The 26,305-nt window shown below is 44.4% G+C and overlaps 1 protein-coding gene and 1 long non-coding RNA gene across 2 annotated transcripts; one reads left to right on the top strand and one right to left on the bottom strand.

The window, feature by feature from the left end:
* Nucleotides 1-20,202: 20,202 nt before the first annotated feature.
* Nucleotides 20,203-22,328, bottom strand: LOC123167497 (uncharacterized). Its single transcript, XR_006483945.1, has 3 exons — nucleotides 21,692-22,328; nucleotides 21,014-21,115; nucleotides 20,203-20,579 (listed from the first exon to the last, which is right to left on the bottom strand). It is a non-coding gene; the product is annotated as an uncharacterized lncRNA (long non-coding RNA).
* Nucleotides 22,329-23,898: 1,570 nt separating this feature from the next.
* Nucleotides 23,899-25,976, top strand: LOC123167495 (cinnamoyl-CoA reductase 1). The gene is made up of 5 exons (XM_044585331.1): nucleotides 23,899-24,150; nucleotides 24,254-24,408; nucleotides 24,724-24,912; nucleotides 25,005-25,363; nucleotides 25,557-25,976. Exons 1-5 carry the CDS (start codon nucleotides 24,009-24,011, stop codon nucleotides 25,741-25,743), a joined length of 1,032 nt encoding a protein of 343 aa, XP_044441266.1. The 5' UTR covers nucleotides 23,899-24,008; the 3' UTR covers nucleotides 25,744-25,976.
* The last annotated feature ends 329 nt before the right edge of the window (nucleotides 25,977-26,305 follow it).

Below are 26,305 nucleotides of genomic sequence, written 5' to 3'. Positions count from 1 at the left end.
CTCATCATTCCAAATCATCTAACTTCCTAGACGGTCACCCATCCTCTCACTACTCCAGCCTGAGCACGCTTCAATTCCGGGTTCTTTCTCCCTCGTTTCCAAGTCTGCACTTGTTTTTTTTCCTGACAATAGTAAGATGTCTATCCTATTAACCCTCAGGAATTTAGCTTGAGCATGAAGTCACACATTTCACTGTTTGAGTTTGAAACTATTGTTCTAAAAAACAATAATTATTTAGTAACACTAATATTTCTTGAATAAGTAGTTTGACCACAGTTTGACCAGATTTGACCAAAATTCAAAAAAACTGAAATAATTATTTAGTAACACTAATATTTCTTGAATAATTAGTTTGACCATTGTTTGACCACAGTTTGACCAGATTTGACCAAAATTCAAAAACACTAATACTTCTTGAATAAGTAGTTTGACCATAGTTTGACCAGATTTAACAAAAATTCAAAAAAAATAGAAATTTGAGCATAACTTTTTTTTCCTTTTAGAATTTGAGGATTCTAAAAATTTGCAAACAGGCCGTAGGCAAACTATGGCAAAAGTTATAGCCGTTTTACATTTTCCCTACACTTTTTGCAAAACATGTCCAAATTTAAGTTTTAAAATTTTCCTAACTAGTACATGTAGTAACATAACTACATCTGGAAGGATTTTAATTTTTGAAGTTTTTATCATTTTCTTTTGCTTTTTACAAAACTGAAAAGGCGATCCGGGGGGGGGGGGGGGGGGGTAGAGTTTGAAAATGGGACCTTTAGTACCGGTTCGTGCCATGAACCGGTACTAATGCCTCAAACCCCATTAGTACCGGTTGGTGGCTCGAACCGGGACTAAAGGTCTAACCTTTAGTACCGGTTGGTGCCACGAACCGGTACTAATGGGCATCGCACCCTTTAGTCCCGGTTCGTGGCACCAACCGGGACTAAAGGTCCCATTTGAACCGGGACTAATCACTAGTACAAAACAGGGCTTTCGTCACAGGGCAATATTCACATTAGTCCCGGTTCAGTCACGAACCGGGACTAATGTGAGCATTGGTCCCGGTTCGTGCGGCTAAGGCATTAGTCCCGGTTCACCTGGGTCCTTTAGTCCTGGTTGGTGCCACGAACCGGGACTAAAGGGTGCGATGCCCATTTGTCCCGGTTGGTGGCACCAACCGGTACTAATGGGCTTTGAGGCATTAGTGCCGGTTCATGGCACGAACCGGTACTAAAGGTCCCATTTTCAAACTCTACCCCCCCCCCCCCCGTGGACCGCCTTTTCAGTTTTAGAAAAAACAAAAGAAAATGATGGAAATGTCAAAAAAATAAAATAAAATAAGTTTTCCATGTGATATGTGGTCTAGTTGTTGGGAAAATTTACAAATATGAATTTCGACTTTATTTGCAAAATCTCTCTGGAATTTGTAAAATGGGCATAACTTTTGCATACGAACTCGGATTAAAAAGTTTTTTATATGAAAAATCATCTACTCGGAAAGTTACATCCGATTTTAACGGGGGAAACCCCATTAAACATTTTCAAAATCCTCAAAAACCTAACAGAAAAAAGTTACGGGGCTTTTAAGATCTGGAGAGGCAAAAAAATTCAAACTTACTAGTGGGAAACTTACTAGTAACAGAAAAAAATATAGTTTCAAATTTTATATTTGGAAAAAATGTGGTCAAATCTGGTCAAACTGTGGTCAAACAATGGTCAAACTAATTATTCTAGAATATTAGTGTTACTAAATAATTATTTCAATTTTTTTGAATTTTGGTCAAATCTGGTCAAACTGTGGTCAAACTGTTGTCAAACAATGGTCAAACTAATTATTCCAGAAATATTAGTGTTACTAAATAATTATTGTTTTTTAAAACAATAGTTTCAAACTCAAACAGTGAAATGTGTCACTTCATGCTCAAGCTAAATTCCTGAGGGTTAATAGGATTGACATCTTACTATTGTCAGGAAAACAATAAGTGCAGACTTGGAAACGAGGGAGAATAGAACCCGGAAGTTAAGCATGCTCAGGCTGGAGTAGTGAGAGGATGGGTGACCGTCCGAGAAGTTAGATGATTTGGAATGACGAGGGGTGATTAGAGATTAGAGGATAAATTGACCAGTGATGAGGGGTGGTGATTAGAGATTAGAGGTTAAAATAATTCAGAAATTTGAAAATTCAAAAAAATTCAAAAAGAAATTTTCAAAAAAAAAATTCAAAAAAAATCATAAAATTTCCTTTAGTCCCGGTTGGTGTTACCAACCGGGACTAAAGGTGGAGCTCCACGTGGCCGCGGCCTTTAGTCTCGGTTCGTGTAAGAACCGGGACTAAAGGGGGGAGGCATTAATAACGACCCTTTAGTCTCGGTTCAAAAACCGGGACTAAAGGCCCTTACCAACCGGGCCAAAAGCCCCTTTTTCTACTAGTGAATGCCTGTACGGTGCCCTAGCCGCTCGAACCGGGACTAATGCTCACATTAGTCCCGGTTCGTAATGCAACCGGGATTAATGCTCTTTTCTGGCCGAACCAAAGCCCTGTTTTCTACTAGTGGTATCACTAATGTTAAAGGCCACAAACCCAAGACGTTACTAAAGTAGCTAGCATATATTATGTAAAAAAGATAAACAAATACAGGAACACATATGTTTTCAAATTTTCAGTTAAGTTTCTCTTTGGCTCAAGAAATAAAATATTTAAAATTTTGTTCTAGCTCTAGTGATGTTGATTGTTTTTGAGGTAGCTAGCTGCTTATTCCAAGCGGTTTGTCCCGGCTCTAGTGTAAAAAAGAGAAAACTACATATGTAACCTAATTCGCCGCTAGTATAGCGAAGCTAAGCTAGCGAGTTTAAATTTCAACTCTCAGTATCTTTGACTAGAAAATGTGGAAAAGTTGTTATTCAACTCTAAAAGGAAACTTTAAGCTTGTAATATAGGACAGCGAACTAAAAGATCATCCAAAGCATTCAATGTGGAGTTTATGATCTAGAAACTATACACAAAATTATTTTTGTCGGACAACAACAGGAACTAGTAGCGGCTTCATAGCCGCAAGGGGCAAGGGTTGTTCACAAATTGCATAATGTGTCCCTTGTATTGATGACTACCAAGATGATTATTTTATTTTGAGTAATGACTACCAAGATGATAGGACTAAGATATACCGCATTCCGGTAATCTACACTTCATGAAGACGAAGGGAAGGGAAGTAGCCGGGAATGGTGATAGTGTGATCAAAAGTACCGACTACAATGTTGACGACCGGAGAGGTTTCGAGTTCTGGGGTTCTGGGGTCACAATTAGGAACATGGAAGGAGAACATTGAGTGGCGCCGCGGGGGGGGGGGGGGGGGGGGGTGGGTAATCGAAATTTTAATTGAATACCCCAGATGTCTAGATATACGTCATGAGATGGACAAGGCATAATTTTCCACTGCTCAAATATGTCATGTTAATTATAAGCTTCCATAAAAAAGTACCTTGTGAATTTTTTAATAAGACCATGCAAGAGAATTGTGTGCCTTTTGTATTAAGAAGGAGACGAGAACCATGTTAATGTACAAACTAGGCAACCAGGTTCCCTAGCACCGCGACAAAAGGAAACTTATCATTTGCCACTCACTCTCCACCCTCTTGCCGTCCTCCAGAGTTGCAGCTCCGCCCGGATTCGTCCAACAACCAAATTGAACGTCGAGGCCTTGTCATCAAAGACTCGGTTCTTCACTTCTAGTCATATAAACCGAAGGGTTGCCGAGACTATTGTGTTCAAACCGTTCTGACGTGCCCTTTGAATCGTCGAAGAAAGCGAAGGCCACCATTTCGCCAGCTGCAGAGGCCCGAGGATAGACACCAATACCAGTCGAGGGTAGGTGCACCGAAGTAGCGTGTGCTCCACATCTTCTGGCGCACCATTGCGAAGCTTCCAGTGATCCGGATGAGGCAACATGCGGTGGGTTAGGCGATCTGCTATTGAGAGACAGTCGTGCAACGCAATCCACATGAAGAGTTTCACCTCCAAAGGCGCCCACGAGTTCCAGCATTCCTCCGCTGCCGGTGCAAACACACGGCCGAAAAACAGAGCTTTGTAAGCCGAACTGGAGGAAAAGAAAAAAAATTACAAGTCATAATCTGTACAAAATAGAAAGAAGAAGACTGAGGGTAGGGAAAAGCATGGCTTTGTCTTATGGACTCTTTAGGGCGCAATCGCACATACGGGTTTTCGATGTAATAGAAGATTGGGTGGTCAGGTGACCTCCCACATTTTCATCCCAACATTCACGGTCAAAGATGACAATGCTAAATTTTAATTATATACAGAATGTTCAGAATTTCGTCTTTGGGAGTTGGGGGCGCGCAAGGCGGGACAGATGGCAGATAATACTGAGAATTAGAACAAGTTCAGTTGTAAGCGGATGACTTGTGCACACCTCAAAAGTAAATGTTGTAATTGATACTCTCTTCTACTATTAATTATAAAATACTAGGTTACCGGTTCTTGAAAAAAGAGATATGGACAAGGCATACTTTTCAAAATGTTGTGTTGAACTTATACCACTAGAAATTATAATCTTTGTGGCTTCTAGAAATAAAGCATGTCTCTCCTATTTCCTTGTTACTTCGGAACATGTGATTTTATAATCATTTTCTGCACACAATATATTGTAAAACATGCTGACCAAGTGGTGCGAAACATTCCAAATGGTTCAATCAAACGAAGTTTTATCATCTTCCCAAAAACATCAACATCGATCATGCACACGCTCGCCCACAACTGTCCATAGCTATGCTGTAACATACGCGAGATTCACTGGTCACTGGTTAGTGATGGTGATAGCCGTTGTTGGCATGGTCATATTTTGCTAGCTTGACGACTGAGACATGCTGTTGAAATCGTACAACCACTAGATTTGTATTCGTCGAAGAAAAACTGGAGAGTTTACCGTGGAATTTTCAGTTCTTTGCTTTTGTGTGCAAGTCAGTTGGTCTGAGTCAGAAAATGGGTCATCTTTTCCCAGATAGCAAGAAATCGTTAATGGAGTTGTGTAGCCGGAAATCTAACTCGAAGCCCAGGCTCATTTGCCCCTGGTCAGAAAGAAATCAAAATAAAATACTAGAAAAATTCGAAAAAAATCAATTTTTTTGTGTGGTAGATAATTTGATGCGTGATGTCCACTCCAAATTTTAACTCATTTAGACATCTGAGCAGCTCTTGGCGACCCTGATTTGTCATTTTTGCCGACAGCTGCTCAAATGTCCAAATGAGTTGAAATTTGGAGCGGACCTCACGCATCAAATTATCTACCACAAAAAAAAATCAGATTTAAAAAAAGCTATTATTTATTTTAATTTTTTTCGTCAGGGCGGGTGCAGCTGAGCCCAGGAGCAGAAACTCAACGTCCGTGTGTAGCACTCTACAGTTTCTTTCTTAATCTTTTGAAGATCGCTCACCACGCCTATCGTGCAGTGCTCTATTGTTAAAAGCAACAAATCAAGAAGCTATGCTTTGTGGAAACAAACTACACGCTAGTACTAAACTAGCTAAAATATACAAATAATAGATAATAATAAAAAGAGGGCCACACATGTCTTCATTTTTCAAATTAAGTTTTTCTTTGGCTGAGGAAAGAAAAATATTTTAAATCGAGTTATGCCTCTAGTATAAGATTTTTGCTGTTGCAAACTATCTATTGAAAACCTCATTCGGTTACTGAGCTTAATTAACTAGTGCGTTTAATTTTCTCATGAGATATTGACCGGAGAATATAGAGAAATTGGCCATTTAACTCTAAAAAAATATCAACTCTAGGCTCAACTTATAAGACTGAAACTAAATGATCAACCCAAAGCTTTCAACACTGAGTTCACGACCTAGAAGCTATACCGAGATCTTTTTTATCTGACAGCAAGGGGAACTACTAGTGGCTTCATACATGCAAGGGATATACATTAATTGCAAACTACGCATCCTTTTTATTAGGGCACTGCTAGGCGCGGGTGCGCCGGCCCAAATTTCGGTCGGCCGCCTGCGGATCGTTAGATCTGGCCCATCACACAAGCTTTAGTCCATGGATCACGCCCACATGAAAAACGGATCATGGGCTCGGTCATCCTCGTCCTCAAGCCCGCGAACTCCCTGCACCTCTTTCCTGCTTGACCCACTCCCCGCACGCATCTCCTGCGTGTCCCCGCACTTCCTCTCCCCCTCTTCCGTCGCCTGCTCCCCCCCTCGCCATCGTCGCCGTCACCGCCGCACCGGTTGTCGTCTCACTTCCCGAGTACGTAGCACCCGCAGGCATGGTTCCAGCAAATCTTGGGGGTGGTTGTAGCATTTGCTGTTTTTCAGCTCCATCTCGCCGTGTGACGGTTGTATCATCTGAAGCCTTCAGTTGCAACTCGTAGTTGTGCTGATTCTAGCTTGTTGTTGTGCCAGTTCCAGCATCTGCGTGTGCTTTTCTGTCCACGGTTGCAGCTCCCACCGTCCTGGTTGCAGCACGCCACGCGGTGGTTGAAGCATTTCCAAAAGCCCGTTGTAACTTTCTTGGTTGTTGGTTGCAGCTTTTTGTGATTGCATGGCCGACCCCGGCTTTCGTCTCGGATTGAAGCATTTTCATAAGCCTGTTGTAGCTTTGTAGGCTGCTGGTTGCAGCCTCTTTTGATGCTGGTTGTAGCTCTTCTGCATGCCGGTCGCAATACTTGCTTTCTTTGGTTCCAGCCAAAAATGATACTGATCGTAACATTTGGCGAAGCTGGTTCTAGCTCGGCAGCGCACCGCTTGCAATCCTGCTTTCTATGATTCCAGCAAAAAATGGTGCTAGTTGTAGCAATTGGCACAAGCGGTTGTGGCTCTATCACGTGCCGGTTCTAGCTCCACCGTAGCAGGTTGCAGCATCCCGTGTTCCACGGCGGTGCCTCGCGGGTTCATCAGGCGCCGAATGCAGCTCGCCGCCGTGCCATGCGACCCTTGCAGTGTAATGCCCTTCCTGTGCGCGTGTGCCCAGCCGCCTTGCGGCAACTCAAAGCAAAAGCCATGCTTGGGGTTGCCGGGAGGAAGACACATGTGTGATAGGAGCACGAGAGCTGTGGAGAGGAGGGCATTGGAGGGGCATTCGAGCACAAGGCCAACGGAGAGAGAGATGGGGGAGGAGGATGGTTGGAGGAGACACAATAACTCAGGTTTAGCCATGGCTGGGCAAAGCGAGAGAGGTAGGAGAAGATGGGGGTCAATGCTGGAGAAAGATCGAGTTGTCGAGGTTGTTTTAGGAAAGAGATAAAGGAATAGAGCTTCGTGGGGCTTCCTCTCGTGCGTCTGATTTTGCCAGATTGCACGACGCGTGCTCGGCCTGAAGGAAATATGCCCTAGAGGCAATAATAAAAGTTATTATTTTATTTCCTTATATCATGATAAATGTTTATTATTCATGCTAGAATTATATTAACCGGAAACTTGATACATGTGTGAATACATAGACAAAACAAAGTGTCCCTAGTATGCCTCTACTAGACTAGCTTGTTAATCAAAGATGGTTAAGTTTCCTGACCATAGACATGTTGTCATTTGATGAACGTGATCACATTATTAGAGAATGATGTGATGGACAAGACCCATCTATTAACTTAGCATTTTGATCGCTGAGTTTTATTGCTATTGCTTTCTTCATGACTTATACATGTTCCTCTTACTATGAGATTATGCAACTCCCGAATACCGGAGGAACACCTTGTGTGCTATCAAACGTCACAACGTAACTGAGTGATTATAAAGATGCTCTACAGGTGTCTCCGAAGGTGTTTGTTGGGTTGGCATAGATCGAGATTAGGATTTGTCACTCCGATTGTCGGAGAGGTATCTCTGGGCCCTCTCGGTAATGCACATCACAATAAGCCTTGCAAGCAATGTGATTAATGAGTTAGTTACCGGATGATGCATTACGGAACGAGTAAAGAGACTTGACGGTAACGAGATTGAACTAGGTATGATGATACCGACGATCGAATCTCGGGCAAGTAACATACCGATGACAAAGGGAACAACATACGTTATGCGGTTTGACCGATAAAGATCTTCGTAGAATATGTAGGAGCCAATATGAGCATTCACGTAGCGCTATTGGTTATTGACTGGAGATGTGTCTCGGTCATGTCTACATAGTTCTCGAATCCGTAGGATCCGCACGCTTAATGTTCGATGACGATTTGTATTATGAGTTATGTGATTTGATTTACCAAAGTTTCTTCGGAGTCCCGGATGAGATCACGGACATGACGAGGAGTCTCGAAATGGTCGAGACATAAAGATTGATATATTGGAAGACTATATTCGGACACTGGAATAGTTACGAGGTGTATCGGGTATTTTCCGGAGTACCGGGGGGTTACCGGAACCCCCTGGGGGGTTATTGGGCCTCATGGGCCTATTGGTGGAAGAGAGGAGGTGGGCCCAGGTGTGGCGCGACCCCCCTAGCCCAAACCGAATTGGACTAGGGGGGCCGGCCCCCCTATCCTTCTCTCCTCCCTCTCCTTCCCCTTTCTCCTTGTTGGAACAGGAAAGGGGGGGCGAATCCTACTTGGAGTAGGATTGCCCCCCCATGGCGCGCCTCCTCCCCTTGGCCGGCCTCTTATATACGTGGGAGGGGGGCACCCCAAAGGTACACCAAAGTTTCTCTTAGCCGTGTGCGGTGCCCCCCTCCACAGAAACACACCTCGGTCATATTGTTGCGGTGCTTAGGCGAAGCCCTACGCCGGTAACCTCATCATCACCGTCACCACACCGTCGTGCTGAGGAACTCTCCCTCGGCCTCAGCTGGATCTAGAGTTCGAGGGACGTCACCGAGCTGTACGTGTGCAGATTGCGGAGGTGCCGTGCGTTCGGTACTTGATCGGTTGGATCGCGAAGACGTTCGACTACATCAACCGCGTTACTTAACGCTTCCGCTTTCGGTCTATGAGGGTACGTGGACACACTCTCCCCGCTCGTTGCTATGATTCTCCTAGATAGATCTTGCGTGATCGTAGGATTTTTTTTTGAAATACTACGTTCCCCAACAGTGGCATCTGAGCAAGGTCTATGCGTAGATGTTATATGCACGAGTAGAACACAAAGAGTTGTGGGCGATAATAGTCATACTGCTTACCAGCCTGTCATACTTTGATTCGGCGGTATTGTTGGATGAAGCGGCCCAGACCGACATTACATGACCGCGTTCATGAGACTAGTTCTACCGCCGTGCTTCGCACACAGGTGGCTAGTGGGTGTCTGTTTCTCAAACTTTAGTTGAATCGAGTGTGACTACGCCCGGTCCTTGTTGAAGGTTAAAACAACATACTTGATGAAAAATCGTTGTGGTTTTGATGCGTAGGTAAGAACGGTTCTTGGTAAGATCATAGCAGGCACGTAAAACTTGCAACAACAAAGTAGAGGACGTCTAACTTGTTTTTGCAGGGCTTGCTGTGATGTGATATGGTCAAGACATGATAAGATATAAATTGTTGTATGAGATGATCATGTTTTGTAACAGTTATTGGCAATTTGCAGGAGCCATATGGTTGTCGCTTTATTGTATGAAATGCAATCGCCATGTAATTGCTTCACTTGATCACTAAGCGGTAGCGATAGTCGTAGAAGCAATAGTTGGCGAGACGACAACGATGCTTCGATAGAGATCAAGGTGTCAAGCCGGTGACGATGGTGATCATAACGGTGCTTTGAAGATGGAGATCAAAGGCACAAGATGATGATGGCCATATCATATCACTTATTTTGATTGCATGTGATGTTTATCCTTTATGCATCTTATTTTGCTTAGTACGACGGTAGCATTATAAGATGATCTCTCACTAAATTTCAAGGTACAAGTATTCTCCCTGAGTATGCACCGTTGCGACAGTTCGTCGTGCCGAGACACCACGTGATGATCGGGTGTCATAAGCTCTATGTTCACATACAACGGGTGCAAGCCAGTTTTGCATATGCAGAATACTCGGGTTAAACTTGACGAGCCTAGCATATGCAGATATGGCCTCGGAACACTAAGACCGAAAGGTCGAACGTGAATCATATAGTAGATATGATCAACATAGTGATGTTCACCATTGAAAACTACTCCATCTCACGTGATGATCGGACATGGTTTAGTTGATATGGATCACGTGATCACTTAGATGATTAGAGAGATGTCTATCTAAGTGGGAGTTCTTTTGTAATATGATTAATTGAACTTTAATTTATCATGAACTTAGTCCTGATAGTATTTGCATAACTATGTTGTAGATCAATAGCTCGCGATGTAGCTCCCCGTTTATTTTTAATATGTTCCTAGAGAAAAACTATGTTGAAAGATGATAGTAGCAATGATGCGGACTAGGTCCGTGATCTGAGGATTATCCTCATTGCTGCACAGAAGAATTATGTCCTTGATGCCCCGCTAGGCGACGGACCTGTTGCAGGAGCAGATGCAGATGTTATGAACGTTTGGCAAGCTCGTTATGATAACTACTTGATAGTTTAGTGCGCCATGCTTTACGGCTTCGAACCGGGACTTTAAAAACGTTTTGAACGCCACGGAGCATATAAGATGTTCCAAGAGCTGAAATTGGTATTTCAGACTCATGCCCGAGTCAAGAGGTATGAGACCTCTGACAAGTACTTTAACTATAAGATGGAGGAGAATAGCTCAACCAGTGAGCATGTGCTTAGATTGTCTGAGTACTACAATCGCTTGAATCAAGTGGGAGTTAATCTTTCAGAGAAAATAGTGATTGATAGAGTTCTCTAGTCACTATCACCAAGTTATTGGAACTTCGTGATGAACTATAATATGCAAGGGATGACGAAAACGATTCCCGAGCTCTTCGTGATGCTGAAATCGACGAAGGTAAAAATCAAGAAAAGCATCAAAAGATGATGGTTGACAAGACCATTAGTTTCAAGTAAAAGGGCAAGGGAAAGAAAGGAAACTTCAAGAAGAATGGCAAGCAAGTTGCCACTCCCAGGAAGAAGCCCAAAGCTAGACCCAAGCCTGAAACTGAGTGCTTCTACTGTGAAAGAAATGGTCACTGGAAGCGGAACTGCCCCAAAATACTTGGCGGATAAGAAGGATGGCAAAGTGAACAAAAGTATATATATGATATACATGTTATTAATGTGTACTTTACTAGTGTTCATAGTAGCCCCTGGGTATTTGATACTGGTTCAGTTGCTATGATTAGTAACTCAAAACAGGAGTTACAAAATGAACAAAGACTAGTTGAGGGCAAGGTGACGATGTGTGTTGGAAGTGATTCCAAGGTTGATAAGACCACCACCGCACACTCCCTTTACCTTCGGGATTAGTGTTGAACCTAAAATAAATGTTATTTGGTGTTTGCGTTGAATATGATTGGATCATGTTTGTTGCAATACGGTTATTTATTTAAAGAATAATTGTTATTCTGTTTACATGAATAAAGCCTTATGTGGTCATACACCCAAGATGAATGGTTTATTGAATCTCGATCGTAGTGATACACATATTCATAGTATTGATGCCAAAAGATGCAAAGTTGATAATGATAGTGCAACATATTTGTGGCACTGTCGTTTAGGTCATATTGGTGTAAAGCGCATGAAGAAACTCCATGCCGATGGGCTTTTGAAATCGCTTGATTATGAATCACTTGATGCTTGCGAACCATGCCTCATGGGCAAGATGACTAAGACTCCGTTCTCCGGAACAATGAAGCGAGCAACTGACTTATTGGAAATAATACATACTGATGTATGCGATCCGATGAGTATTGATGTTCGCGGCGGGTATCGTTATTTTCTGACCTTCACAGATGATTTGAGCAGATATGGGTATATCTACTTGATAAAACATAAGTCGGAAACATTTGAAAAGTTCAAAGAATTTCAGAGTGAAGTGGAGAATCATCGTAACAAGAAAATAAAGTTTCTATGATCTGATCACGGAGACGAATATTTGAGTTACGAGTTTGGTCTTCATTTGAAACGATGTGGAATAGTTTCGCAACTCACGCCACCTGGAACACCACAGCGTAATGGTGTATCCGAACGTCATAACCGTACTTTATTAGATATATATGGTGCAATCTATGATGTTTCTTACCGATTTACACTATTGTTTTGGGGTTATGCATTAGAGACAACTGCATTCACGTTAAATAGGGCACCATCTAAATCCATTGAGACGACACCATATGAACTGTGGTTTGGCAAGAAACCCAAGTTGTCGTTTCTTAAAGTTTGGGGCTATGACGCCTATGTGAAAAAGCTTCAACCCGATAAGGTCGAACCCAAATCGGAGAAATGTGTCTTCATAGGATACCCAAAGGAGACTGTTGGGTACACCTTCTATCACAGATCCGAAGGCAAGATATTCGTTGCTAAGAATGGATCCTTTCTAGAGAAGGAGTTTCTCTCGAAAGAAGTGAGTGGGAGGAAAGTAGAACTTGATGAGGTAATTGTACCTGCTCCCTTATTGGAAAGTAGTTCATCACAGAAATCAGTTCCAGTGATTCCTACACCAATTAGTGAGGAAGCTAATGATGATGATCATGAAACTTCAGATCAAGTTACTACCAAACCTCGTAGGTCAACCAGAGTAAGATCCGCACCAGAGTGGTACGGTAATCCTTTTCTGGAAGTCATGTTACTTGACCATGAGGAACCTACAAAACTATGAGAAAGCGATGATGAGCCCAGATTCCGCGAAATGGCTTGAGGCCATGAAATCTGAGATGGGATCCATGTATGAGAACAAAGTGTGGACTTTGGTTGACTTGCCCGATGATCGGCAAGCCATTGAGAATAAATGGGTCTTCAAGCGGAAGACGGACGTTGATAGTAGTGTTACTATCTACAAAGCTCGAATTGTCGCAAAAAGTTTTCGACAAGTTCAAGGTGTTGACTACGATGAGATTTTCTCACTCATAGCGATGCTTAAGTCTGACCGAATCATGTTAGCAATTGCCACATTTTATGAAATCTGGCAAATGGATGTCAAAACTGCATTCCTTAATGGATTTCTTAAAGAAGAGTTGTATATGATACAACAAGAAGGTTTTGTCAATCCTAAATGTGCTAGCAAATTATGCAAGCTCCAGCGATCCATCTATGGACTGGTGCAAGCATCTCAGAGTTGGAATATACGCTTTGATAAGTTGATCAAAGCATATAGTTTTATACAGACTTGCGGTGAAGCCTGTATTTACAAGAAAGTGAGTGGGAGCACTACAGCCTTTCTGATAAGTATATGTGAATGACATATTGTTGATCGGAAATGATGTAGAATTTTCTGGAAAGCATAAAGGAGTGTTTGAAAGGAGTTTTCAAAGAAAGACCTCGGTGAAGCTGCTTACATATTGGGCATCAAGATCTATAAAGATAGATCAAGACGCTTGATAAGACTTTCGATGAGTACATACCTTGATAAGATTTTGAAGGAGTTCAAAATGGATCAGTCAAAGAAGGAGTTCTTGCCTGAGTTGTAAGGTGTGAAGTTGAGTAAAGACTCAAAACCCGACCACGACAGAAAATAGAAAGAGAATGAAAAGTCATTCCCTATGCCTCAGCCATAGGTTCTATAAAGTATGCTATGATGTGTATCAAATCTTTTGTGTACCTTGCCATGAGTTTGGCAAGGGGGTCCGATATTGATCCAGGAGTGGATCACTTGACAGCGGTCAAAATTATCCTTAAATGACTAAGGAGATATTTCTCGGTTATGGAGGTGATAAAGAGTTCATCGTAAATAGTTACGCCGATGCAAGCTTTTACAATGATCCGGATGACTCTGAGTCTCAATCTGGATACATATTGAAAGTGGGAGCAATTAGCTAGAGTAGCTGCATGCAGAGCATTGTAGACATAGAAAATTTGCAAAAATACATACGGCTCTGAATGTGACAGACCCATTGACTAAGCTTCTCTCACAAGCAAAACATGATCACACCTTAGTACTCTTTGGGTGTTAATCACATGGCGATGTGAACTAGATTATTGACTCTAGTAAACCCTTTGGGTATTGGTGACATGGCGATGTGAACTATAGAGTGTTAAATCACATGACGATGTGAACTGTTGGTGTTAAATCACATGGCGATGTGTACTAGATTATTGACTCTAGTGCAAGTGGGAGACTAAAGGGAATATGCCCTAGAGGCAATAATAAAGTTATTATTTTATTTCCTTATATCATGATAAATGTTTATTATTCATGCTAGAATTATATTAACCGGAAACTTGATACATGTGCGAATACATAGACAAAACAAAGTGTCCCTAGTATGCCTCTATTAGACTAGCTTGTTAATCAAAGATGGTTAAGTTTCCTGGCCATAGACATGTATTGTCATTTGATGAACGGGATCACATCATTAGAGAATGATGTGATGTACAAGACCCATCCGTTAGCTTAGCATTATGATCGTTGAGTTTTATTGCTATTGCTTTCTTCATGACTTATACATGTTCCTCTGACTATGAGATTATGCAACTCCCGAATACCGGAGGAACACCTTGTGTGCTATCAAACGTCACAACGTAACTGGATGATTATAAAGATGCTCTACAGGTGTCTCCGAAGGTGTTTGTTGGGTTGGCATAGATCGAGACTAGGATTTGTCACTCCGATTGTCGGAGAGGTATCTCTGGGCCCTCTCAGTAATGCACATCACAATAAGCCTTGCAAGCAATGTGACTTATCAGTTAGTTACGGGATGATGCATTACGGAACGAGTAAAGAGACTTGCCGGTAACGAGATTGAACTAGGTATGATGATACCGACGATCGAATCTCGGGCAAGTAACATACCGATGACGAAGGGAACAACGTATGTTGTTATGCGATTTGACCGATAAAGATCTTCGTAGAATATGTAGGAGCCAGTATGAGCATCCAGGTTCCGCTATTGGTTATTGACCGGAGATGTGTCTCAGTCATGTCTACATAGTTCTCGAACCCGTAGGGTCCGCACGCTTAACGTTCAATGACGATTTGTATTATGAGTTATGTGATTTGATGTACGGAAGTTTGTTCGGAGTCCCGGATGAGATCACGGACATGACGAGGAGTCTCGAAATGGTCAAGACATAAAGATTGATATATTGGAAGACTATATTCGGACACCGGAATAGTTCTGAGGTGTATCGGGTATTTTCTGGAGTACCGGGGATTACCGGAACCCCCGGGGGGTTATTGGGCCTCATGGGCCTATTGGTGGAAGAGAGGAGGCAGGCCAAGGTGTGGCGTGCGCCCCCTAGCCCAAACCGAATTGGACTAGGGGGGCCGGCCCCCCTTTCCTTCTCTCCTCCCTCTCCTTCCCCCTTCTCCTTGTTGGAACTAGTGAGCATGCATGTGCAACGCACGTGTAGCCATGCACAAAAAAAAGCAGTTATCAAAATAAAGGTTTCACATTATAAAATTAACAAATTATAAAATGTTAAATAAGAAATCACTTAGTGTTTCTTTGATAATTAATTATATAATATGTAGGAGACATAACTCAAGAACAATGTATGAGGTGGTCTCTAGGAACAAAGGATGCACATCTATGCCTGTGGGAGATGGGACCATGAGAGAAAATGCTTCCGTCAATGGGCTAGACCCTACACATATATCAAATAGAAGAACTGAGAACTAAGATGTGTTAGTAGTCACAATTTTTTTTTTACTTGAGCATGTATACCCTATAAACTTGGCTAAACATGCATGCCATTGTGGGCAACATAATAACGTGTAAATCACATTTGTAACGAAGCTGCTGAATGTGGGCATTCAAATAACTGATCGAACAGTTCTTAAAACTTTGTTAACAAGATTTGGCTTCAGTTTTATGAAGTTTATACATGGCTGCTTTTTCGTTAAGTGAAACTTGAATCAATGTATGAAATGTGAAGCAGCACGTAACTGAAACATATGGTAGATGAGAGACCTCCAGCCCACATGGACCGAGGTGAGGTATACGGATGAAAGCAGCGATGAAAGCACGTAACTGAAAATATAAATGTGAAGCTGCGTGTTTGAAGGTGCGTCCCCTGACTGACGCTGACGACCGAGGGGAGGCGGTTCAGGCGGCGTCCCCGGCGGCCGGCGAGGTGATTCAGGCGGCGTCCCCGACGGCCGGATATGTGGTTGAGGCGGCGTCCCCGGCGGCCGACAAGGCGGTTCACGGCGCCCCCGACGACCGGATAGGCGGTTCACGCGGCGTCCCAGCGACCGGCGAGTTAGTTCAGGAGGCGTTCCTGAAGGTGCGGCTACTGGATGCGATCGGGGTGGGGCGAGGAGGCGTCCCAGATGGTGCGGCGGTTTCCTTTGGTGTTAGTTTCCTTTCGTGCAAAAGGCTACGTAAGGAAGGGGGTCAGGGAAGAGAAGATTTGTTTAGCGCTAAATATGTTTAGTGGCTCACCATTAGGGCAATAAGGACTGTTGGATTAACACAAATGGATGGTCAAGATCTGTTGGATCTGCCCAACTGGATCTTTTTATATTGGTATAGATAGGAAAGGGGGGCCGAATCCTACTTGGAGTAGGATTGCCCCCCCATGGCGCGCCTCCTCCCCTTGGCCGACCTCCTCCTCCCTCCCCCCTTTATATACGTGGGAGGGGGGCACCCCAAAGGTACACCAAAATTTCTCTTAGCCGTGTGTGATGCCCCCCTTCACAGAAACACACCACGGTCATATCGTTGCGGTGCTTAGGCGAAGCCCTGCGCCGGTAACTTCATCATCACTGTCACCACGCCGTCATGCTGACGGAACTCTCCCTCGGCCTCAGCTGGATCTAGAGTTCGAGGGACGTCACCGAGCTGTACGTGTGCAGATCGCGGAGGTGCCGTGCGTTCGGTACTTGATCGGTTGGATCGCGAAGACGTTCGACTACATCAACCGCGTTACTTAATGTTTCCGCTTTCTGTCTACGAGGGTACGTGGACACACTCTCCCCGCTCGTTGCTATGCTTCTCCTAGATAGATCTTGCATGATCGTAGGAATTTTTTTGAAATACTACGTTCCCCAACACGGCCGACCCAAGTTTGGGCCGACTTGCTGGCTGCAAACGTTTACCTTTTTATTAATGCCTACCAGAACGTTTAGAAAGTTGACGAGAATAAGATACTCTCAATACATTTAGGACTTAGCTAAAAGCAAAAGGGGACTCACGCAGAAGGATGGTGAAGTCGGTGGGAATTGTGATAGTCTATTAGAAGCAGTGACCACAACGACAATGAAAGGAGAGGTGGGTGTGGGGGGGGGGGGGGGGGGGTCCACGCATAGGGTTCCCGATGCAATAGGCCTGGCAAGAGGGTGCATATTTTTGTTTGAACCTGGGGGGGGTCCCACATGAATATATCTGAAAGAAGCTCACAAACTAGTGAGAGGTGAGATAGTGTTGCCACATTCTATCAACGACCTTTTCGTTAGATTTTTTCAGATGGTTTGTCGGAAGGGTGAGATCATCAATAATGTTTTGGATTACATGCACGTTGGTGTAATCTGTCTAAAGACTTTGGGGTTTTTGGCATCCCAGATTTTCTAGAGCACTATGAGTAGCACGAAGGGGGTGAGTGTGTTGGCGATTCCAGGCGGTGGTGCCGATTTCCATATATGTTCGGAGGGGAAGACAGAGGATTCTGTAACAGTGGACCGCCAGATGCGTGCAGCTGTTGGGCATCGGACGAATAGGCGTGGCCGGTTTTCTGCATGGGCCATGCACATGGGGCACGTTGCTTTGGGCTGGAGTGTTTTCCGATGATGCTTAGACTTGGTGTTGAGCTTGTCATGTTTCTATTTGCGGATACAGTCAAAGATAATGATGTTAACGTTTGTGTTATATATACTAGTACAAATGCCCGTGCAACGCACCAGGCCAAAAAAAGGGGCACCACCTACTTCATGTGTCATTGTGCATCATTTTTTATATCCAATTTTAATAAATGTCGATGATAAGGTTGAATGTGAAAATTTCCTAATTTTTAATAAAAGTTAACACTTACATACAAATTGGAACACTTTCTCAAGAAGAGTTAACTTTTTTATGAAATTGGAACATTTCTCTGAAAAAGAACTTTTTTAACAGATGTATTCCTTAAAAGGACGTTTTTCAGGGGTAGGAATGTTTTGTTTTTGGTGGGGTAAGAACATTTCTCCCAAAAATATATATTTTTGAATGTTTTGTTTTTTAAAAAAATAAATTTTATTTGCAATTTTTCTTTGCACTATTTGGGCTTGGCCCAAACATAAGGACTTGGCCTACACAAACAAGAAAACACCGTCGTTGCAAGACGAACTGCACGCACTATCTCTATTCACGTTCCCCATTTCACTATCCCTAGTAAATGCTGCCGCCGGCCGCCGTATCGCACGCTGTTCTCCACCGGCATAGATCGCCGTTTTCTTCTGTGGCTAATCCCTGGCGACGCCTTGCCATGTGTGCCTCGTTGTTCTGGATCGACGCCGTCTGTTCGAGTCTCTGGTTTGGCGTCGACATGGACAATGTTGTGGCTTTCTCCGATTGTAGTTCCTTGATGGCGTTTATGTGGTTCTGCCTCTTTGTGTGATGCGATGCTCCAACGCCTGCGCCCGTAGCGGCCCGGGGCTTGGGAAACATTTTTCCCCGATGCGCAACGGTGGTTGTGCACTACGGCCTCGATTGAGCAAAAATAAATACTTGTGCGTTGCAACGATTTAACAAATCCTTACACACATTTAGCACTATATTGTGCTATCACTTCTCTTTTTCAACATCGGGGGCCATGTTGTCCACCTATTCACGACAAACGTGATCAAGCTCAACCGTCCATGTCGTCTAGAGTTGAAACAATGGTCCATCTTCAACTCCGACACGACGCACACACGTCATCCAACACAGTACGGCGTAGCCGAACCGGAGCAAGCCCACACCCACCCACAGGCATCGCCAGAGAAGTACATCGCCTTGGGCATGGTGGTCATCGAGGCATTCTTGCCGTCCGAGCACACCGGCCCAGATCAATTCTGTCGGCGAGAATTCTCGCAACTAAAATCAATAGAAAGGAAAGCTGGCATGAATTGTTTTGTTGGAAATCAAACACGCTCCAACCGGAAAAGATCGGTCAGCTAATAGCTAGCTTTGTGGTACGTTGCAACTTGCAAGCCATCGTACTGAAAAAATGAATATATTCTGAAATCTGCATCCACGGGGGAGATAAAACTTGCTAACAAACACAACAACACATCATTTTTTATGACTAAAGGGCCAACAACTGAGGAGGAACAATCTTGTTTGTGCTTAATGATGGTTCCTGAACTCCATGGAGCAAATTGACGAGGTGTTGATTGCTGGATTTGGTCTAAAGATTCACGCCGTGGGAGATATCCCTGGTGTCCAGGTTCAAGGTTGTCATGGTATCTGGTTGTTCAGATAAAGAACATACGGCTTGATGATCCTTATTGAAGATCTGGAAATACCTGAAGATATTGTTTGTGCAGAACCAAAGCCATGTCCTGGTGCTTGTTGAGAATGGCGAATGCAAACAGGGAATCAAGTTGAGAAGGTGGCATCTGAGAAACTGAAGCTGGTGTTCCACTCTCCGTCCTTGTAACAATGCAATCTTGCATTCAATTCGTTCAATCGCCAGCGGAAAAAAAATCTTGCCGGAGGGGAGATGGTACAGCTCCTCCTTTGCTTTATATACTTCATGATCACATGGTACTCACCTTTTAGTTTCCGCATCTGGTGAAGAAAAAATATATTGTTGTTTTCTGAGTACTTCTCAGGAGTTAGTGCCAAGAGTACACTGAAAGAAGTTAGAGAAATCTTCCCATGTAACTTTAGGCATGGGAAAAAATGTTGAGTTTTTCTGCAACGACGTGGATAATTATAAAATATGATAAGGAGGTGCTAGCTTATCTATGTTTTTAGAAGATGTGGCCAAGAATAGAGAAGAGCAACATCTAAAGTCTTATATATCATCTAGCTTGGCATGCTCGTGTTACCTAATTGAAGCTAGCATAACAATACCTCTGATATATCTAAATTTAGTACCATGAAATTGAAGAACCATACAGATTGATTTCTGATTTCTCGTTTCAGAAAATAGCATGATCTGTTTTTAATACTAACACTTGGAGTGCTCCTTATTAAATGAGAATGTGCCTTTTAATATTAAAGCTCTTGGCATGGTGTAGAAACTCAAATCGAACTAACAACATCAAATTAAGCGTTGTCTGAACCAACTGTACATATTTTTTATGAAACAAATAAGGCTCTTATGTTAGGATAATTCTTCCACTATAACACTTTGATTTACTTCACTTGAGAAACAAAGCACCTGCCTTTGATTTCGTCTGGTAGGCATGAAAGCTACAATAACAATTGGCAGTTTCTGCAATTCCATACACATCAATTATGTTTCTCTCCCAACTGGTAAATAGTGTCCACAAAGCTGGATTCAATGAAGTAGCAGAGAGCGCGGAACTCGGTGATGGCAACGGCCATCTTAGCCATGTGGTTGGCATTGCAGTAGATGCCTAGACGCAGGGTGTGAAGCACCTCCCTGTCTGGATGCTCCTGGACAGAATGATTGGTAAACATAGTTTACGCTGCACATAAGACTGAACAAGGATCAAACAATATTTTCTCATGTTGATGAAGCGCTAAGGGATATAAATTCTGGGCACCATAATTTCTTTCCTTATTTAATTTACCATTCATCTTAAAACATGATAAATTTGACGTTATAGTAAAAATAAAGCATAGTATAAATTGCAAACTTGTAATGGGAAGAAAAATAAAAAAGTTTCTTCAGTTTTTGGACAACTTTCTCACATTTCCTCTGGACCTTTCTATCTAATTTTTAATTTCAAGTACAATTCAGACACATGAAACATCATGCAGTTCATTCACAAATTTTACTTCAGAAATTATTTGAAAATAAAATGTGCCTCAGCTGATGCAAAAAGTGAAATGTCTGAAAATATAATTTCATAGATTATAGTGTCAATATAAAAATTACATCCCAATAACTTTTTGAAACACATAACAGTACCAGAAAAATCAGATCGTTCCTTCTAGGAAGGTGATATTCGTGCCCTTCTTCCGCCCCGGCTTCACGTCGACCGTCGATCTCTCCTCCACCGTGATCGTCTTTCTACACATAGCCGCCATGAGCAAGTAGCGTTTAGTGTTTATTTTAGCAACCAAAAATCAGTTTCTTATTTTATTAAAGACATGCATCAAAATTGACAGTAAATAATCCAAAGACCGGGCAGGCTAAAATAAGAACCATCCAAATCAATAAGACACGGCTGAACTATTTGATTGAAGTAACAAAGATATTGTAGTGCAAATAATATAGCTTTAGAATAGATCATGAACAATGGTGACTGCCGCTGCAGTCTACTAAAGAAATCAAACAGACCCAACCGGTCAACTACAAATTTCTCAGGATTAATCTTTGGAACACATGTACCTCATACTGAGGTTAAATAATTCAGAATGATTGAGGAAGCTAAAATCTGAAGACGGCTTAAGATTACTGCAAACTGCCCAAATCAATAATACAACTAAATTGTCAGATGGAACCAAAAGGAAATTGTATTTATCAAGTTTAATATGGACCAACTAAGACAGTCTTCAATATTCAAGAATGTAACGGATCTTGATTCTTAATCAGCGATAACAAATGACCACATGCATACAACAGAGGGAAGGAGAAGATACTCACATGTGTACCACACTTGAATTTCCTGCAAGTAAGAAAGGGTAGGGAACAGAATTACAGCAGAAGGATTCAAATGGATGAACTGAGCGGTGAAATCTTCCTGGTTATTATCAATCACAGCATCGACCAGAATAGGCGGCGAGGTTGAGACTCAGGGTGGGTGGGAGCAGCAGGGCGGCAGGGCTGGTTTCTTGGATGGGCCGCTCGGTGTGGCTGTCGAGGAGTAGAGGCCATATCTTAGAACCTGCGAAGGACATGGAGCTAGCGAGGAGATGAAGGCGAGATGAATCGGCCGCTCGCTGCTACCCAGTCGCCGCCGTCGCCTACCTGTACTCGGAGCCGCCGCCGCCGCCTGCTGACTGCTCTCTCCTTGTCAACCCCCCTCCTCCTCTCCCGGTTAGGCGTCTAGATATGGCTGGGCGAGGGGAGGGAGCGGCGAGGATGGTGGTGGTAGATGGCGGCAGCGGCGGGGGGAGGGGGGGGTCCGACCTGCCACCGGCCGCCTCCGGTGCGAGGCGAGGCGAGTCGGGCGGAGGTTTGGCCTGCCTCCGGCCGCCTCCGGTGCGAGGCGAGGCTAGTTGGGCGGCGGGGTGGCCTGCCGCCGGTGAGGCGAAGCCGTCGGGGAGATGCAGGTAGGTGTGCGGATGCGAGAGGATGCGGGCGACTTTTTTTTCACGACGAACCGTTATTTTACTTAGGGACGTGACTGCGGGTTAATTGTCAAAAATCACAGGGAGGTTTTTGCAAGATTGGCGCGACGGTGAACCCGGCAGACTCCAGCCGTGCTTTATTATTATTAGGGAAAAAGATATATATAAAATGTCCCAGCAATGCACCATGAGATGGACAAGAATTTTGGAATGCGGTGTTGAACTTGGTTATAAGCTATCATGATTGAAGTCTTACAAATTATAATCTACTACGCTGCTTGTAAAACACGTCCGGATAAACACACTGAACCTACCGCTATAAACAAATTATATACCTTGTCCGTTTCCTTGACATCGAGTATCCTTTCTGCAGGTTATATTGTAAACATATGTGCCAACCAAGAAGTATAAAACATGAGTCACAAGAAAAGCAATAAAAATTCAAAAATTGTTTAATCAAAAAAGGTTATTAGTATAACCATATTTCCGGAGATATTGAAATCAATCATGCAGCTTACCATTTTACCAACATGTTTACCTAAATCCAAATGCATCACCCGCAAATATACCGGAGCCGCACCACGACCTTCTCGACCGAATCCACGCAAAGGAAAAAAGAGAGTTTAATTACCCGGTATAAAAATGTGCCCGTTCAGAAATAGCTCATGCTAGAACCCAGAGTCCTAAAAGTCCCAGACAATGAGATTGAGGCTGAGAGATTAGAGATACAAAATGTCGTGCAGGGTCTTAGGGCGGAGCCCTGCATCTGACTTTCGGATGCAATTGAATTTGGTAGTAGGGTGCATGCTAGCACCTCCCATGTTTCTATCCACGGATACACATTCAAAGATAAAGATGTTAACTTTTAGCTATATATACAAAATGTCCCGATAGGCATGAGATGGACAAGAATTTGAGACCGCTGTTCGACTCAATTACTATAAGCTATCGCGATTGAGGCTTTACAAATTATAATCTAGTATGTGGCTTGTAAAACATGCCTAGATAAACACATTGAACCTACTGCTAAAAATAAATCATATACCTTCTCCGTTTCCTTGATACCAAGTATCCTTTCTGCAGATTACATTGTAAACATGCATGCTAACCAAGCAGTATAAAATATGAGTCGCAAAAAAATGCAACAAAACATTCCAAAATGGCTCAATCAAAGAAGGGTCAGCATCTTCTAAAAAAACAAGGTTATTATAACCATGTTTCCAGAAGCATCAAAATATACATGAACCCTTCTTACCATTTGCCTCACACGTTTGCCCAGATATATATAAAAATGAAAGAAAACCACGTTTGCCCAAATCCAAATGCGTCCCGTGCAAATGTACCCGGGCCACACCGCAACCTGCTCGGTCTAGAAACGTGCGCCCGGAGTCAAGACCATGTCAATCGACACCATAAAAACATCAAAAGCACCGGAGCCGTAAAATTCCAGCTAGTGAGGTCAAATTTTCTCTGTCAAGTCCACCTCCACCACCAAACACAGGCGCGCTCCTCTATAAATACGGACCAAACGCACACAGATAGAGATAAGCGCTTCCAACTGCAGAGGCGCTGTTCTCATCTGAAGTGTAAGGAGTATACTCATTCAACTAACCGTCCGGGGAGGAGATCTTTGTGCCGCGCCGCCTCGTACGCCCCAGCAAGGAGCCAGCATGACCGTCGGCGGCGAGGCCACAGCCACAGGCAACGGGCAGACAGTGTGCGTGACCGGCGCCGGCGGCTACATCGGGTCGTGGATCGTCAAGCTCCTGCTCGAGAAGGGGTACGCCGTGCGAGGCACCGTCAGGAACCCCGGTACGTACCTGCATATACGGTGGCGCCGGCGAAATCGACCTGCTCGGGCGCGCGGTGGTTCTGACTCGTCGTCTCAATTAACCTCTGTGTACGCATCGTGCAGATGACGCCAAGAACGCGCACCTGAGGGGCCTCGCCGGCGCGGTGGAGCGTCTGGTGCTGTGCAAGGCCGACCTGCTCGACGGCGACGCGCTGCGCGCCGCCATCGCCGGCTGCCATGGCGTCTTCCACACCGCCTCGCCGGTTACCGACGATCCAGTACGTTTAACCTTTTTTTCTGGAGAAATTAGTGCACTCTAAATTAATATTTGGGACGCCATGACTGCTGGGATTTGGCTTCATCAAATATATTTACTTTTCCGTTTGTATTCTGGCTGGACTGGACAACTTTATCGACGGAGAAGGGAGGGACTGCGTGCGGATGCGTGGGCTCACCCTTCAGTGACGGACGACGATTGGTCAAAGTCGTTCGTGTAGCATCAGCAGTGGCATGGCATGCAATCATGCATGCATGGACGCAGTTATCATCATTTAGTCCGGCTTCTTGATGTGCGTGCGCGCTGCAATTTGCAGGAGGAGATGGTGGAGCCGGCGGTGAGGGGCACGCGCTACGTCATCGACGCCGCGGCGGAGTCCGGCACGGTCCGCCGCGTCGTGCTGACGTCGTCCATCGGCGCCGTCGCCATGGACCCCAGCCGCGGCCCGGACGCCGTCGTCGACGAGTCGTGCTGGAGCGACCTCGAGTTCTGCAAGAAGACCAAGGTACGTTGTAGTACACGTATTCTGCATGCACCCGGCCTGCCATGGTCGCCGGCGGCTCGTTGCTGATCGTTCTGTGTGCGTGCGTATGTCAGAACTGGTACTGCTACGGGAAGACGGTGGCGGAGCGGGAGGCGTGGGAGGCAGCGGCGGCGCGCGGGGTGGACCTGGTGGTGGTGAACCCGGTGCTGGTGCAGGGCCCGGCGCTGCAGCCAGCGGTGAACGCCAGCCTGACGCACGTGCTCAAGTACCTGGACGGCTCCGCCAAGACGTACGCCAACGCCGTGCAGGCGTACGTGCACGTCCGGGACACCGCCGCCGCGCACGTCCTCGTCTTCGAGTCCCCCGCTGCCGCCGGCCGCTACCTCTGCGTGGCCGACGGCGCCGTGCTCCACCGGGAGGACGTCGTCACCATCCTCCGCAAGTTCTTCCCCGAGTACCCCATCCCCAGCAGGTCAGTAGTGCTGATCGGCCATCGCAGCGACGACATAGCTTTGCTACGCCCGTCCCTGTCTTTGTTCCAGCCATGTCAACACACGCGTTGAAATCTGAAGAATTTTGACATGGACGGTCAACAAAATTAGTCATGGATAATTCCCTAAGCAATCGGTGTTGCAATATTAATTTATTGTATGTATGTATCGCAGGTGCTCTGACGAGGTGAACCCGAGTAAGCAGCCGTACAAGATGTCGAACAAGCGGCTCCGTGAGCTGGGCCTCGAGTTCACGCCGGTGGCGCAGTGCCTCTACGACACCGTCGTCAGCTTCCAGGAGAAGGGCGTCCTCCCGGCCCCTCCCGCCTCGGCAAAGCCGGCCATGAAAGAGACCAACTGACAGAGTAGTAATACTTCTAGTAATTACAAAGAAGCATCCATGGATGAATGAAATCCTTCAGCTATGTATTGGCATGCCATTCTGATTCTGGTGATCCTACAGCCAGGAGCTAGGGCATCCGACGGCTCGCAAAGACAGCCGTCGTCCCAAAAACAAACTAGGGATAAGCAGACACACTAGACAAAGCTCACGAAAGGAATGGATCCGATGCCCATGGCACTGTGATTGGAGCAGTCGTGGCGGGTGGTATGTGACGATGTCAGACCGCCTTGTCAAGCTTACCGTTGGATTACTTTTTTCCATGAAGAATCAAATTTATTAAAAAAAATTACCCGAAATACAAAGTGCATCAAACATAATAAAAATTACATCGAGATTCCTAGACCACCGAACGACCACTATTACTGCCAGAATGAGCCGCTGACGCACTGTTGTCGCCGCACCCCTACCGAAGTCGGCTTGACCTTATCGATGATAGCCGGAAAGTCTTCGTGCATATGCCCATAAGGACCAGCGCCTTGGATCCGCATCGTCGACATTGAACCTTTGCGTAAATCTGAAG

The sequence above is a fragment of the Triticum aestivum genome, chromosome 7D, assembly GCF_018294505.1.
Source record: "Triticum aestivum cultivar Chinese Spring chromosome 7D, IWGSC CS RefSeq v2.1, whole genome shotgun sequence".
In the NCBI taxonomy this organism is placed as follows: domain Eukaryota; kingdom Viridiplantae; phylum Streptophyta; class Magnoliopsida; order Poales; family Poaceae; genus Triticum; species Triticum aestivum.
Note: the sequence above shows the minus strand (reverse complement) of the source record. Positions and strands in the feature narration are given on the sequence as shown.